The sequence below is a fragment of the Phymastichus coffea genome, unplaced genomic scaffold (assembly GCF_024137745.1).
Source record: "Phymastichus coffea isolate CEN01 unplaced genomic scaffold, Cenicafe_Pcof_1.1 PCOF00066, whole genome shotgun sequence".
NCBI lineage: Eukaryota > Metazoa > Arthropoda > Insecta > Hymenoptera > Eulophidae > Phymastichus > Phymastichus coffea.
Window position 1 is genome coordinate 145523 of NW_026706877.1, and position 15066 is coordinate 160588.

The 15066-nt window shown below is 28.6% G+C and overlaps 3 protein-coding genes across 4 annotated transcripts; 2 read left to right on the forward strand and 1 right to left on the reverse strand.

The window, feature by feature from the left end:
• The first annotated feature begins 390 nt into the window (after nucleotides 1-390).
• Nucleotides 391-3756, forward strand: LOC131667454 (reticulon-4-interacting protein 1, mitochondrial-like). Of its 2 annotated transcripts, none has more exons than XM_058940878.1 (9): nucleotides 391-614; nucleotides 689-888; nucleotides 1407-1647; nucleotides 1815-1888; nucleotides 1968-2117; nucleotides 2227-2516; nucleotides 2587-2772; nucleotides 2921-3098; nucleotides 3163-3756. In XM_058940878.1, the coding sequence occupies exons 2-9, from the start codon at nucleotides 841-843 to the stop codon at nucleotides 3361-3363; spliced, it is 1368 nt and encodes a 455-aa protein (XP_058796861.1). In that variant the 5' UTR covers nucleotides 391-614; nucleotides 689-840; the 3' UTR covers nucleotides 3364-3756. The 2 variants fall into 2 exon arrangements, with proteins under 2 accessions (XP_058796861.1, XP_058796860.1); XM_058940877.1 differs by having other exon boundaries at nucleotides 1746-1888; nucleotides 3163-3737.
• A 61-nt stretch (nucleotides 3757-3817) lies between these two features.
• On the reverse strand, nucleotides 3818-6001 carry LOC131667455 (flap endonuclease 1). The gene is made up of 8 exons (XM_058940879.1): nucleotides 5783-6001; nucleotides 5612-5714; nucleotides 5336-5502; nucleotides 4996-5105; nucleotides 4734-4937; nucleotides 4444-4662; nucleotides 4155-4343; nucleotides 3818-4076 (listed from the first exon to the last, which is right to left on the reverse strand). Exons 1-8 carry the CDS (start codon nucleotides 5988-5990, stop codon nucleotides 4005-4007), a joined length of 1272 nt encoding a protein of 423 aa, XP_058796862.1. The 5' UTR covers nucleotides 5991-6001; the 3' UTR covers nucleotides 3818-4004.
• Nucleotides 6002-9096: 3095 nt separating this feature from the next.
• Nucleotides 9097-13084, forward strand: LOC131667480 (probable ATP-dependent RNA helicase DDX27). The gene is made up of 13 exons (XM_058940910.1): nucleotides 9097-9302; nucleotides 9419-9604; nucleotides 9685-9760; nucleotides 9938-10080; nucleotides 10179-10484; nucleotides 10589-10716; nucleotides 10796-10993; nucleotides 11067-11211; nucleotides 11281-11462; nucleotides 11755-12083; nucleotides 12230-12490; nucleotides 12562-12640; nucleotides 12833-13084. Exons 1-13 carry the CDS (start codon nucleotides 9222-9224, stop codon nucleotides 12927-12929), a joined length of 2211 nt encoding a protein of 736 aa, XP_058796893.1. The 5' UTR covers nucleotides 9097-9221; the 3' UTR covers nucleotides 12930-13084.
• Nucleotides 13085-15066: the final 1982 nt, after the last annotated feature.

Below are 15066 nucleotides of genomic sequence, written 5' to 3' on the forward strand. Positions count from 1 at the left end.
TTTTTCGCAATTTTCTTAAAAACGGAAAATCCGGAAATAAAATTTCAAGCGGAGACTTAATCCGGAAAAAGGGAGAAAACGTTTTAGCTCATGAAAACTCCGTATGTGTAGCATAACATACATACGTAAGATGACGTAACATTTTTTAAAAGATTAAGTTAAATAATTATAGTTGAAAATTCTCATTTTGTCGATGGGATAGTTTATGCATTATTTGATGATTCTTATGAATATAATTAAAAACACATATTTCATCACTCAAGTAATATGTTAATAAATACACAAAATGTCACATTTTCAAAAATAATACCTAAAAACACATACAAGCAGTCATTATCACGTGATATAAACCACGTGGTATTTTCAGTTTAACTGTTATATCATTAAAGGCGAAAATCGAAATACTATTTTCATATTACGATATGAATACGGCAAGTGGCAATATGTATCATGTAGAAAAAAAAATACAATATACCTACTTAGTAAAGTAGCAGTAAGCTTTAAAACACGTTTGTACAATTTGCAACTTTATAGATCATGTATAATTTTATATTTATTGTATTGAAAAAAATAAAAGTTTCATATACAAAACACCAAATGCGAACAAAACATTGGTAACTATTTCAAGTTGAATACTAATCAGTTATTTATGTCGTAATATTTTAAGACTGATTTTATATTTATTCAGTAAACACATTTTCGCTCTAAGCAAGACGCGTACGTCGCCAAAGAAGTTCTATTGAAATAAAATATATATATCTATCATTTTGGCTAGTGCCTCAACTTTCGTTTGTATAGAATTTGTATAAAACAAATCAAGCATATTAATGCAAGGCAACAATGGACGAAATTTTATTTCGATTATCCAGTCAACTGGAAGCTCTGCAGGTAACAAAGTTCAATATTACGCAAAATACATAGTTTTCTAATTGTTTACGTCTATTCATCACAGATCATCAATGCTCATAAATCATTGACCTTGATTTCAGAACTTGAGAATCATTCCAAGTGAAATTGATATAGGTTTAGTTTTAAAATTAGATTTTCTATCAATCACATTACGATTTACACAAGCCTTTCTTCAATTTGTTGAATTATTATTTAATATTATGATTGTGATTGTAAACATAATGCTTTTATCAGACATTACAGTATTTTTAAATAAATTATGTTAATTATATTGAGAATTTTCGGCTTAAAATATATAATTCATCTTACTCTGCATCATAATTCCTTTAAGTTAATATTTCATTAATTTTCTTGACATTAAGAATAAATACAATACAAATTTCAAAAATAATATAGTAGTCATATAAGTTTCATATTACCTTGAATATGTTGACAGAAAATCATTTTATATTTAATATTTCAAGCTATTTTAATGTTTAAAAATGTTTTAATCACAGATTCAAGCATCTGTAACCACACAACAATGTCAGCAATTAGTGACTACATGGTTATGTCAAGGTCAAAGACTTCTTGAAAGTATTAGTAATGATTTACATGGGCTAGAAGTCAGAGAATTCATTTATCAAGTTTGTTTGTGGTGTCAAAAGCAAATTCAAACATTACAATATAATTTGGCATCGATAAGTTTTAATGCCAGATATGTTCATCAACAATTAAGAGATTTATTAACATTAAAAGGTACACTTTGGTCTTATAGAATAAATTTAATTACTCTCATTCCTTACTTTTTGTTAATTTTTTTGGAAAACAAACAAAATCAAACTTTACATTTTTAGTTTCTAAACGAGAATTAATTTACTTTCTAACTGGCTTACTTGCTGGAACATTATTTGGATATTCATTAGCTTTGAATTGGTATAATCCTCGACATCTTCATCACATGAAAGCAATTGTTTGCCATAATTATGTTGGTATAGAGGTGAGTAATTAAATTTAGTAAAACGTAGTACAATTAAATTTTGCAAACTTTAATTAAAATTAAAATGATAATAACATAGGGGGTGTCAACGATTGATGATTCTGAAATGCCCACGATCAAAAAGTCAAATGAACTATTGATTCAAGTTAAAGCTGCTTGTATTCATGATGTAGATATAAAAATTTGTTCTGGTTATTCAAGAACTTATAGAAGACTTTTAAATTCAGGAGTAAGTTAGTACCTCACATTATATCAGTAAATATTTACTATTTTCTGAAAAATCATCAAACATTGTAGAATTTTTCCATTATTTGAAGATTTGTTTATTAAAATTACAGAAAAATAAAGACTTACCAGTAATTCTTGGTAGAGATTGTGCTGGAGTTGTTGTAGATATTGGTCAAAATGTGATAAATTTTGATATTGGTGATAAAGTATTTTTAGCAGTACCATCATGGTCTACAGGGACAATGGCAGAGTATATTGTTGTAACTGAAAATAGAGTCGCAAAAATGCCAAAAATACTACCTTATGAAGCCTCTGCCAGTTTGCCTTACAGTGGCTGCATAGCTTGGGATGCTTTAATTAATGGTTCTGTTATCAAAGAAGGAAATGCAAAGGGTAAAAGGTATTTTAACGAATTTCTCTTTAACATAAAATACAGAAAGATAACAATAATTTAAAAAATTAATTGTTAGAGTATTAGTTTATGGAGGAACTACACCTGTTGGTTGTATTTTAATACAACTAGTGAAACTTTGGGGTGGTTACGTTGTTGCAACATGCAGATCTGAAGCTGCTCCAATAATAAAGGCTTTAGGTGCAGAAGAAATAATCTTTTTAAATGATTTGGATGCATCCAAAGAATTGGAGCTTCACAATAAGTAAATAGATTTATATTGCATTACAGATTTTAGACATGTATTATTTTCTTTATGAAATTTATGTAATAAATTTAATGTTATTTCATTTTTCGACAGTTTCTTTATGAAATTTATGTAATAAATTTAATGTTATTTCATTTTTCGACAGATATGATGCCATTTTCTACACTGGTGGACAACTTAAACATGAAAGTAGTCTGAAAAAATACATGTTACCTTATGGATCTTATGTATCAACAATACCTGAATATTTAGCATCTGATTCATTAGGATATGTAAGTGGAAGTTTATTTTCAGGGTGTATAAGAATCAAGTTACTGTTTCAGGTAAGGCAATCATATTTAAATACTTTATCAATTTCATTAATGATTATTTTAAATCTTTTTACAGTACTTTTTAGGTGTCAGTACTTATCATTGGAAAGAGGGATCTAAACTGAACAGTTCCTATTTACAATCATTGCAAGAACTTGCTGATGCCAATAAGCTTAAACCAGTTTTGCACAAAATCTATGCGCCACACAACATTGACCAAGCTATGGCTCACATTGTGGATTTTAGTGCAATTGGTAGTACTGTCATTAAGTTTTAATGGCGAATTTTTAAAACATTATATCTACAATAGATTATGTATTTTAAATGAACATATTAATTCTATTAAATTGAGTAGCGTTAAAATAATAGATAGTAATATAAAAATGTATATAACACAGTTAATAATTTTTAATTATGTACATCATGATTTTCCTTGGTTAGATATTGGTAAAAAAGTTGATTTTTAACTTTTTGTTTACGTTTAAATGCACAAAGTACATATTGTTGAATTTTCTAGACGATTCTGATAAAACTGGTATTTTTCAAAATTCACTGCATTCGTATACAGCGAATATTTATATTTCGAATTCAGTTATAAGAATCTTGCAATAAGAAAAAACTATTTTGATAATCTGTTAGACTTTTATAGCGTTGTTATAAATATGAACTTTTATTAAGTCAATCTGTATTAATGCATAATATTTTGCAAAAATAATTAATACAAATAATTGTTATAGTTCAAGTTTTAAGTATATTTTTTAAAAATTATTCATTAATTTAAAAATGTACAAAATTTTATGCAAATATTTTGTATGAACATTTGAGAAAAGCCACACTAAAAATAATTGTATAAACCACTAAATTTTATAATTCATGCAATTAATAATAAAGAAAATAAAGTTAATAATTGTTTTTTGACTACTTTGGTTTTCGTCCTCTAGTACCTCCAGTGGTTTTTCCCTTTTTGGCTGGTGTCTTTTTTTCATCAGCCTGTCATTGAAAAAAAAATAACAGTTAAAAAAAATGTAATATAATAAATATTTCAGTTCTAGACAAGGTTTATTTTACCTTCCTCTTTGTTGGTGTTGGATTAGAATTAGGAAGAACTTTAAAGAATGAATCTATTCTTCCTTGTGTTCCAACATGTCTAGCTTTCAATAATTTCTTTGCTCCATTTCTTACTCTTTCCTCGTTAAACTGTTTATCTCCACATAAAAATTTAACTAAGCCTTCTTCATCTGGATCATTCCATTTCAACTAAGGAAAAAAATATTTATCAAAGTATAAGATTTAATTGAATGTAAATTATATTTCAATATAATTTATATTATAACTTAAATAAAACAGAGTAATTTACATCAATCTCTTGCGTATCTTGAACTTCTGGTTCAATAAAAAGTTGCCTTGCATCTTTGTAATTCCAATCCTCTGGCACTGGAAACTTATTTTTATCCAGATTTTCCAAAATTTTTTCAAGAGATTTATAATTTTTTATTAACTCTATGGCTCTTTTAGGGCCAACTCCTTTTATACTTGAAGTATAATCACAACCCAACATTATACATAAATCTATAAACTTCGAGTTTGTTTTAATTACAATATCAGTTTCTTTTACCTATCAAAATCCATTAGTTTAATCAGACTTACTTCATCTCTAGTTAATCCTAAGCCATTTAATACTTTATCATAGTGTATCTCTTGAATAGGCATTTTCCGAGCTTCACTAAATGTCAATCGGCGTAATAAAACATTACACCCAAAAGTTAGAGCATCCATATCTTCTGTAGCAGTAGCATAAACTTTTCCTGACTTTACCAATACAGCACATTGAGCTTCAGCTTCACATGGAGCCTGAAACAATTATTATATCTTATTTATTGCCTTGATCTTCTGTATTCTATTGACTTACATCAATGTACGGTATCCCCATAAGAGTGAGTAATTGTTTTGCTTCCTCTGCATGTTGTTTTGTTACTTTTACCAATCTTCTATTAAATTTATCAATATCTTCAATATTACCTAAAATGGTTTATTTTCAATTACATTTAATATATTAACATAAGTCATTATGCATAATTTCAATCTACTATTCTAAATTAAAAATAGTAAATTAATTTATTATCAGTCAGTCTATTGTGATTCATCATAATTATATTGTGATTAAGTTAAGTTTTTTAGATGTAAACATTGTATCCATTACAATTTTACCACACATATCTTTTCAGTTAATACTAAATTTGAATTCCTACCTGCTTCTTCAGCAGCTTGTAATTGCTTTTGTGCTTCCTCTCTCCTCTCTGCACGTTTTGCTAATTCTCCACCTTTTAATGTTGGTGGTTTACCATCAAAAACATAAACAGGTTTTATGCCATTTTCAACCAACCTTATAGTACGATAAAATGTACCCATCAAATGACTGAAAAATTATAATAATTCTTTTTTATTATAACAATGATTTTTAACTTTAGATGGTTGGTATTTAGGTAGGTATTATAAGTAATATATTAAACTTGTACTATAAATACCTTGTTGTTTCGCCGTCAACAGAAGTCAATTGAGCACCTTCTGCCCTCACTGCTATTAAAAATTGATACAAACACATAGAAGCATCGATGGCAATTTTTCGACCTATTAAAAGGGAATGCTTTGATTAAACTATTATTTTCGAAAAGAATAATCAATATTTACGTATTTACCAAAAAGATGTTTTAATTCGCATTCTTTAATAGCTTCTGGAGCAATATCAGCAATTAATTTTGCAAGTCCTAGAATTCCCATCTTTTGACTGTCTAAATGAATTAATTTTGAAATAAATCCAAGAATATTTTTCCGAAGGTTATACTCGATTCTTCGCGAATGAAAGAAGAAAGCCGGCTGTAACAAACACTTTCCCGCCAGAAGCATTCGAGTTTCGACTAATAATTGGGAACACGGTATCCTCTATACTAACCTCGTATATATATATATATATATATATATATATATATATATATGTCGTATGCAGGGGAGTCATATATCTGTCATACTCATACATGTTAAGATATTACTTGGCGGAAAATTAAAAACTCAAAATTAAAAATTCAATTTTACATAAAAACATCAATATTTTTAATTAAATCAATAATTTTAATGAATTATAAGAACATCGGATCATTTTAAAAAATGGTTTAATTTTTTTATTAAATTGGAAAAATGTCTATGTAATAATTAAATAAGAGTAAAACAGGAATCTTTACAGTCTGTCTTCCACGTCCACTATATAAATTTATACTTACGAAAACTATGTACGAAATGTTTACAAAAATAATATATAGCAAAATAGTTATTGTAACATTTTGTTACAATATGTTAAATACATTTTGTTAATATATATGAAAAGATATATATAAAAATTATTTTTAAAATATAATACAATAAAATATAGTAAAAAAATATAATAAAATAACCGATTGAAATCGAAACCGAAAAATAACTGAAAAATTATATTTGTTTGCTTTTTATTTTTTTCATTTTTTAAAGATTTCTTTCTACAGAATTTTAAACAAAGCTTTTCGGTTTTCATTATTTTTGCGTGTTTTAACATATTAGCAAATTATAACTAGAATAAAAAATTCTTAAACTTTAATTTGGCGAACGTAACAAGCGTGCTGTAGCAAATGTGATAATTTTAACGAATTTTTCTAAAAGCTGAATGTCGTGCCATTCTTCTTGATGATTTTTTTTAAAAGCTTCTAATAGACTATATAACTATTGCAAAAAATATTTTGTGGGTTTTTTTAAATAAAAAATTTCTGCGTGATTTGAATAATCTTTATATAAAATATGGGCAAATTCACAAAACTTTTAATATTAAGCGAGACGGATAATATGATCAAATAATAACAGTAAACGCAATAGCATTATTCAGCCTCATTATTTTTCCTGTTTCAGTGGATATATATATATATATATATATATATATATATATATATATTAACATTTTATATGTTTTAGAAGTATGAAATGATAATTGATGTATCCAGGAAAAATTTTGCAAAAACTAAAATATGGTGAAAACGTGTGCGAGTTTTAAAAAATTACTAACTCTTAACAATTTTTTTAGAACGCCCTTGAATATTTCGAGTCACTTTTTGATTTTTCAAGTACTTTCCTACATATATTATAGCTGCACCTATAAGGTCGCGTATGTGCTTTGTTTCATTCAAAAATTACAAGGCTAAGAAAACGCGATAAGAGATTGTTGGGACGACAATCTCAAAGGAGTGGGAGTAATCTAGTATATTGGTCCGTCAGAACGTAAAAAAAAAAGATCAAGTCGTCGCCGCGCTGATAAACTTGCGAAATACGTTGACCGTCGTTAATTGGAAAACTGTTCTGCTTGCGTTTTTGGTGCTGTGGTTTTCCTCAAGCTGTGGGCAAATGCCAGAACACGAACTTGGGTTGGACCACAGAGCGTCAACTCCCAACCAAGTTCAATTTTCTATATGTCCCCCATAATATACTCCTTTCGAAATTTCCTGGCGTTCAAGAAACGGGTCCTTTATTTTCTGGAATGATGATTGGCTTGGGGCCTAGAGTTGTTATTAGAAGATTGAAGATCAACCTGCTTGGAGTCAAGAGAGAAGATTCAAGAATCAAGAGACGGGTCCCAGTTTTCTTCTGGAATGTTGGTTAGGCTGTGCTCGAAGATTTGGTATCTTGGGCAACCTTGGAGCTATCATTGGTTGAAGACGGTTTAACCCGCTTAGTTCAAGATTTTCTTATTGTCGAGGACGACAATTTTTCAAAGGAGGGGCTAGTGTTACGAATGCGATTTATAATATCGAATTCGTACGTTTGTATCCACGGCAACGTCAGAATAAATATTGTTATTTAGTTAGTTCACGCCTGAGCGTCAAATTGAAAGCATCACGCTCGTGTTTCAATAAAGTTTTAATTTGTATTATTTACGTATTTTTATTGATTATACGAAAACGTAACAATATGATAAACAATTAATATTAAAAGTAAAATATTAGAAATAATTTATTTCCACAAAATAGTCATCAAGATCTTACGCAATTTCTTACACAAGTTCTTGAACAAGAACTTATCCATTGTGAGAGCTGCGAAAAATGAAAAACACTTACTAGAACTTGCCTAAGGACTTGGCTAAGTTCTTACAATATTTCTTATGCAATTTCTTACTCAAGTTCTTATTCAAGATCTTTACTTCAAATTTTCACGAGGGTATCCAATCAAAATATCATTATAATTATCCGTTATGAAGAAATAAATATTTAGGATGACGTGTAGGCTCAAAAAGTACTACCTTCTGAAAAAGGCTGTACCTATAAGCAAGGGGTATTTTTCAAATATACAGTAATGTTAACTACTTTAACATAGACAATACCTTCCTATAAGAATGCCAGTGTATAAGTGAAATGATAGGAATGGCTTATTTTTTCAATAACTATATTTAGAATAAAAAAATTTACTTCTAATTAATAGTTGGCATTGACGGTTGTTTAAAATAATAATCCATTCCTATTAATACAGCTCTTATAAGAGTATATGCCTTTACTATAATAAAAGTGTACAGATCTATGTTATCGACTGATCTTTCAGATGCATATATATGTATATGACTGTAGTGAGAAATAATATTTATTTTCTAACGGATGGTTATAATAATATTTTGATTGGCTAAAAAACACTGCGTGTAATTTTTGCTAACAATTGAACAGATTTATTTCTCTCAAAACTTTATTAAAACTCTATAGCAGATAAAGTTATCGATAATCTGTAAGTGATCAACTTTGATAATTTTTTTATCACTGAAAATGAAATTACGTGGAGTTATAAATAATTTTTGCTATCTTTGTTAACCACGCGCAGTTTTCTATAATTTTTTATGGTCGATTTCCCACTGAGTTCCTTTAGCTGTCATTTACCCGTCACTGGACCTCACAATTTTCGTAAAGCGGGAGCGAAAATTGTGAGGTCTGAAGGCAACTGCTGGAAGCTTTGTGACAGAATCGCCTGAACCTACACGTGGTTGACGAATTGCGATGTGTATGTCATCGTACCTAACCTTATTTTATAATATAATGTAAGCTTTGTATATTGCAATCAAGATTTCATTAAAAAAATTATATGATGGCTGATTTAATTAAAACTATCGAAGATGATCAAGAAGTCCCAGATTTTTCAGAACCATCTGATGAAGAGGACGATGTAAGGTTTTAATTTTTATTTGTAAAAATTATGATTGTTTTTATTACAGCGTAACTGCGATTCTTGAGTTGCATTTTGGATTGCGGATAATTGTTTATTTTTAAAAAATGTTTTAGTTCCAACCACGTAAAAAAGAGAAGAAAAAAGATAAAAAAAATAATATCGAAGACTTTCAATTTATAACTAGCATAGAAGATTATAACAAAGATACTTGGAATGACCTTAGCAAATACATCAAACGAAAAGTTAAAACGAAACTTGATGATAAAATTAATAAATTTCGAAGTTTACACAATGAACAGGTAAGGCTACTTATTGCAATAATGTTGTAAAACACAACGTAGGTCGCATTTAATTTGTTGTCATTGACTTGGGTTTTTAGAATGATTCAGCAGGTAATCCTATAGAGATGGAGAGTGCAAATGACATATTTGTTTCAGAAGAAGATTTAAGAAAAGGTTAGTTCAAGTTATGCATATAATAATTCAATTACTTTAATACACTAATTTGCAAGTATATTACAAATCTAGCTTCCAAATTCTTTCTTAGATTGCTTTTCATAAAATAAACCAAATTCACTTAAAATCCTTAAATGTATTTTCTGTAACTGTTACAATTAAATGAGAAAATTTCAGACTCCATCAAGACCAAGGATAAAAAATTTCAAAAGCAAAAGGCTGCTAAAGACGAAAATCATCTTGTTGAATTTGAAGAGTGCTCCAGTTATGACATATCAGCATCATTTCAACAAATGCACTTGTCAAGACCATTGTTGAAGGTACAATCACTCACTTGAAATATCATTAACCATTCACTTTAAAATATTATGTTTAATTCATGTAACATTATACTAATGCACCAAATGTTCTATTTTAGGCTATTACATCTATGAACTTTGTTAGTCCAACGCCTATTCAAGCTGCAACTATCCCAGTAGCATTAATGGGCAGAGACATTTGTGGTTGTGCTGCTACTGGTACTGGTAAAACAGCAGCTTACATGTTACCTACACTTGAAAGATTATTGTACAAGCCAGTTGATGCAACTGCAGTTACCAGAGTTTTAGTTCTTGTACCTACTAGAGAGCTAGGTGTTCAGGTTTACCAAGTAACCAAACAATTATCTCAATTTACTGAAATTGAAGTTGGATTATCAGTAGGAGGTTTAGATTTAAAAATTCAGGTGAAAGAAAACTTAAAATATGATTTGAGTTATAACTAAGAAACACTAAATCTATGGTTTTTCTTTTAATTAACTTTAATGGCTATTGCTATTTCATTCTACAGGAAAGTATACTTAGAAAAAATCCAGATATTGTTATAGCAACTCCGGGTCGACTAATTGATCATCTTACAAATACACCGTCTTTTTCATTAGATACAATTGAAGTCTTAATTTTAGATGAGGCAGATAGGTAAGTAACATTGATTTTTATAAGTTGGTTAAAAATAATTGCTTTTAATTTACCAATCTCTAATCACAATTGCTTGCAGAATGTTAGATGAATATTTTGCAGAGCAAATGAAGCACATAGTTAGACAATGTTCGCGATCTCGTTCAACGATTTTGTTTTCTGCAACTATGACGGAAGAAGTGAAAGATCTCGCTGCAGTATCTCTTAATAAACCTGTTAAAGTGTTTGTGAACAGCAACCAAGATGTTGCTTTCAATTTACGTCAGGAGTTTATAAGGTGAACTAAATTATTTATTAATAAATGTTAAATGGCCACAGTGTAAATAATGTATATTTAATCCTTGATAAAGGATTCGAAAAGAAAGGGAAGGTGACCGTGAACCCATATTGGCTGCCTTAATTTGTAGAACATTCCATGATCATGTTATGGTTTTTGTACAAACAAAGAAACAAGCCCACAGGCTACATATTCTTTTAGGACTATTGGGAGTCAAGGTAAGTTAGCCTAATTTTGCTTCTTTATTTGGCGGTATTGCTTTCAAAAATGGAATTGTTTGTATCAAGGTCGGTGAACTCCATGGCAACTTGACGCAACCACAGCGTTTAGAAAATTTGAGGAAATTCAAAGACGAAGAAATTGATGTATTGTTAGCAACAGATGTCGCAGCAAGAGGTTTAGACATTAGCGGAGTAAAGACAGTTATCAATTTTGTCATGCCAGCCACTCTTCAACATTACATTCACAGGTAATATATTTTTCGACACTCCGTGCGCAAAGTGCGTCTTTCCCGCACGCTCGGCAGAAAACGTGCGTTGAAAATCGCACTTTCCACACGTCGTATCAAAAAATACGGTACAGCACATGTTCGGGAAAGAGTTTCTCGTCTCGTGTACCCTTCCACCCTCGCTTCGCTCAGGCGTAAAAGCCACACGAGACAATGAATCTACTTTCCCGCACTTGTATCGTAATGTACTATTTAAATAGTATCCAAGTATGTATTCTAACATATCTAACTACAATTATACTATATAAAATAGAGTAGGACGAACTGCTAGAGCTGGCCGAGGTGGAGTTTCCGTGTCGTTAGCTGGCGAACAAGAACGTACTTTAGTCAAAGATGTCATAAAGCACGCCAAAAATCCAGTCAAAAATCGTATTATACCTCCAGATATTATTGAAAAATATAATAGAAAACTGAAGTCACTTGAGGAGAATGTAGAAAAGATATTAGAGGAGGAAAGACAAGAGCGGGAAATCGCAAAAATAGAAAATCAAGCGAAACGTGCAGAGAATATACTTAAAGAATCGGATAAAAAAGGTGAAAGATCATGGTTCCAGAGTAAAAATGAAAGACAACAAGAAAAAGGTAATTTTTATGAAAATATTTGGAACTCTAAGTTTCAATCGATAATAAAATAAATGACTGTGACATTATTTTTTATAAAAGTGATATCCATTTCATAATAAAATATTTTTATGTAAAAATAATTAATTTGTAACTGTGTGTTTTAGAAAAATTGAATTTAACTGAAAAACAAAATAAAAACGCAAAAGATAAAAATATGAAGAATCACAAATCTCTCAAAATGGTAGATGAAAAAGCAAAAAAATCTAAAAAGATCGCTCAAAAGTTGGATCCAGCTGAAGAGCGAACTATGAAAGAATTGAACAAAGTAGCAGCTTATCAAGCAAGACTAGCGAAAAAAAATAACAAACAGAAAAAAATAAGAACAATGATTGATGACTCAGAAAGGAATCACGATCCTAAAAAAGGCAAGATTTGAATTAGAATATGTACTAATTTTTCTTATTCGGAAATTTACTCAATTATAATATACTTGCAGCTCGAAAACGAAAGGCGTCTTCTTTTGCAAATGACTTGACAGATACTAGCCGCAAAAATGTAAAGAAAATTCGATATGAGTAAGTATTGTAATTTGATGATGTACAATAAGCGCCCTTTGTAATGCCATTGTAGGATATATTTATTACAATAGACAAAACAAGCTACATAAAACAATAGAAAATTTTCTAATGATTTTATTGATCATAATAGATAGTTCCATAATTATTTTTCTAGTCTTGTATTCTACAAAATATTTATTTTTCTTTCAGAGCAAATGTGAAGGGTAAGAAAACGAATAAATCATCAACTAAATTGAAATTCCAAGATGGAAAATCTAAAAAACAAAAAATTTTTAAAAAGAAGTAATTATTACGTACTAGCATTAAGTTTTGTAAAATAAATCACATTTTAAATAAAATTGCAATGTTGATATTTTTACTCATGAATATATCATTACCATAAATAAAAAAGCGTAAGTCACTTGTTCATTTATATATATGATTTCAAAAAATGATTGTAAATAAAAAAAGAAGAAAAATAAATCTGCAGTAAAATTATTATCGAAATAGTAATATTTAAAGTATTAAATTTTCACTAAACTGCGTAATATAAGGTTTCATTTTATGTGGCATTATGTTATAAAGAATAATTGTTATTCATGGATTGTAACTGACAGAAAGTGCAATAACAAGTTATTATTGTAAGAACCGGATACTTTTTTTAAAAGATCTAGAAACTTTTTCATTATACCATCCTGCTTTACGTTAAATTTCTCCAAAGAAATGTAATTATTTTCTCGTTTTCTCTTGTTTTATAGTACTTTTTTTCAGTCAGTGAATTCATTCCGATTAAAACTTCGAATATTTTATTACAATTTTCAACTACACATGTTTGGTAAAAATTTTTTGTTTGCAATTTTTGTAAACAACCATATATTTTAAACTATGTGCTATTAAAATAATAAACCAAACTTATGATATGATATTTTTATAAATATTATTACTACGTGAATTCTCATCGTGTATAAATGGAACAAACAGTATTCTAAAACCGTTTTATCAAAATTTTTATAATTTCGAATTAAAAAAATAGTTATGTGAATCTAACTATTTTATCTTTCATCGCAGTAATTTTTATATTAATACTTCCAAAAGGTTGAATAAAAATATTAAAATCCCTTAAACATACGTAAATTACATATTCATTATAAATTTTGGAACTTCTGATCTCATAAGATATGTCTGATATTATGTCATTATGAATGTTGATGTGAAGTGAATGTTAAGTATATATTTTATTTTTGCTTGATTAATAGATAAATTTCATAATAATTCGAATGCATACCTGTACCATCCAGTGAGAAGCTCACTGAAAATGAAATACATACAATACCAATTATTGTACAATACAAATTAATCACAAGATTTATATGCCGTTACCCCATTTTGCAGATTCTATTTTCTAAATTAAATACCAAATTAAGTACCATTTTATCTTAAGGGGGTTAGTCGATTGCACTTTCAAAAAATCGATTTTAATCAAAAAGAAGCCGAAAACAACGAAATTGCTGCAAGGAATGTACTTTATAGAGTTGGAATCAATGATTGGATGTAAGTTGAAAAAATTTTTTCGTCACTTTGTTATAGTTTTTAAGTTTCAAACGTGTTTTTCTTGAAATCACTTTTTCAAAGTGCGTATCCATTGTAACTCAAAAACTACTCAATCGATTCTTTTCAAATTAAGTATATATTCTACGTGAAAACACGTTTTTTTGGTTCAAATGACTATAAAAAATATAAAAATGAAAAAATAACAATTAAAGACCGTTAGGGGGTGGCTTTAGTAACGCTTTAATGAAAATTGTTCGTTTTTTTTATTTCAGATAATTTTGGCTGAGATACAGTGGATATCGCAAGCAAATCATCTTTCTTGAAAAAGCTCCATCACTGGCATATTTTTCAATTTTTTTCTATTGAAAACATTACAGAATATTATTAAAACCATAATTTATAATGTATAAAACGTTTGAATAAATCTGCTTTATCCATATCTCTAAAAAAAATTTGCAAAAAAGTAAAAAAGTACTAAAACTAATAACTCCCCTTAACAACTATTTTAATAATACAAAAAACGTAACATTACCTAAATTATTCTAGTATATTAAAGTTGCCTAAGAAATAAAGTTTCATATTTTTAGTTATCGCTAGTAATTTCTATAAGTTGAATAGTTCGTACAGATAGTTATTGGTGTTAAAGTGTGATTATCAGTGTCAAAGAGAGAACTATTGTCTTAAATACATAAGTGACTGATAACTTAATCTTTGTCTTCCTTAGACCTATCATTAATTCTATAGAAAAATATTATAAAATTATTATAATATTATAAAATTTAAAAAATTATTTTACTCGCTAATTTTTTATTATAAATACAATGAAAACTAAAGTTCGTAGTAATCAAAAATTAAAGTTGTGACAATATGTTAATTCAATGCAGAATTATGAA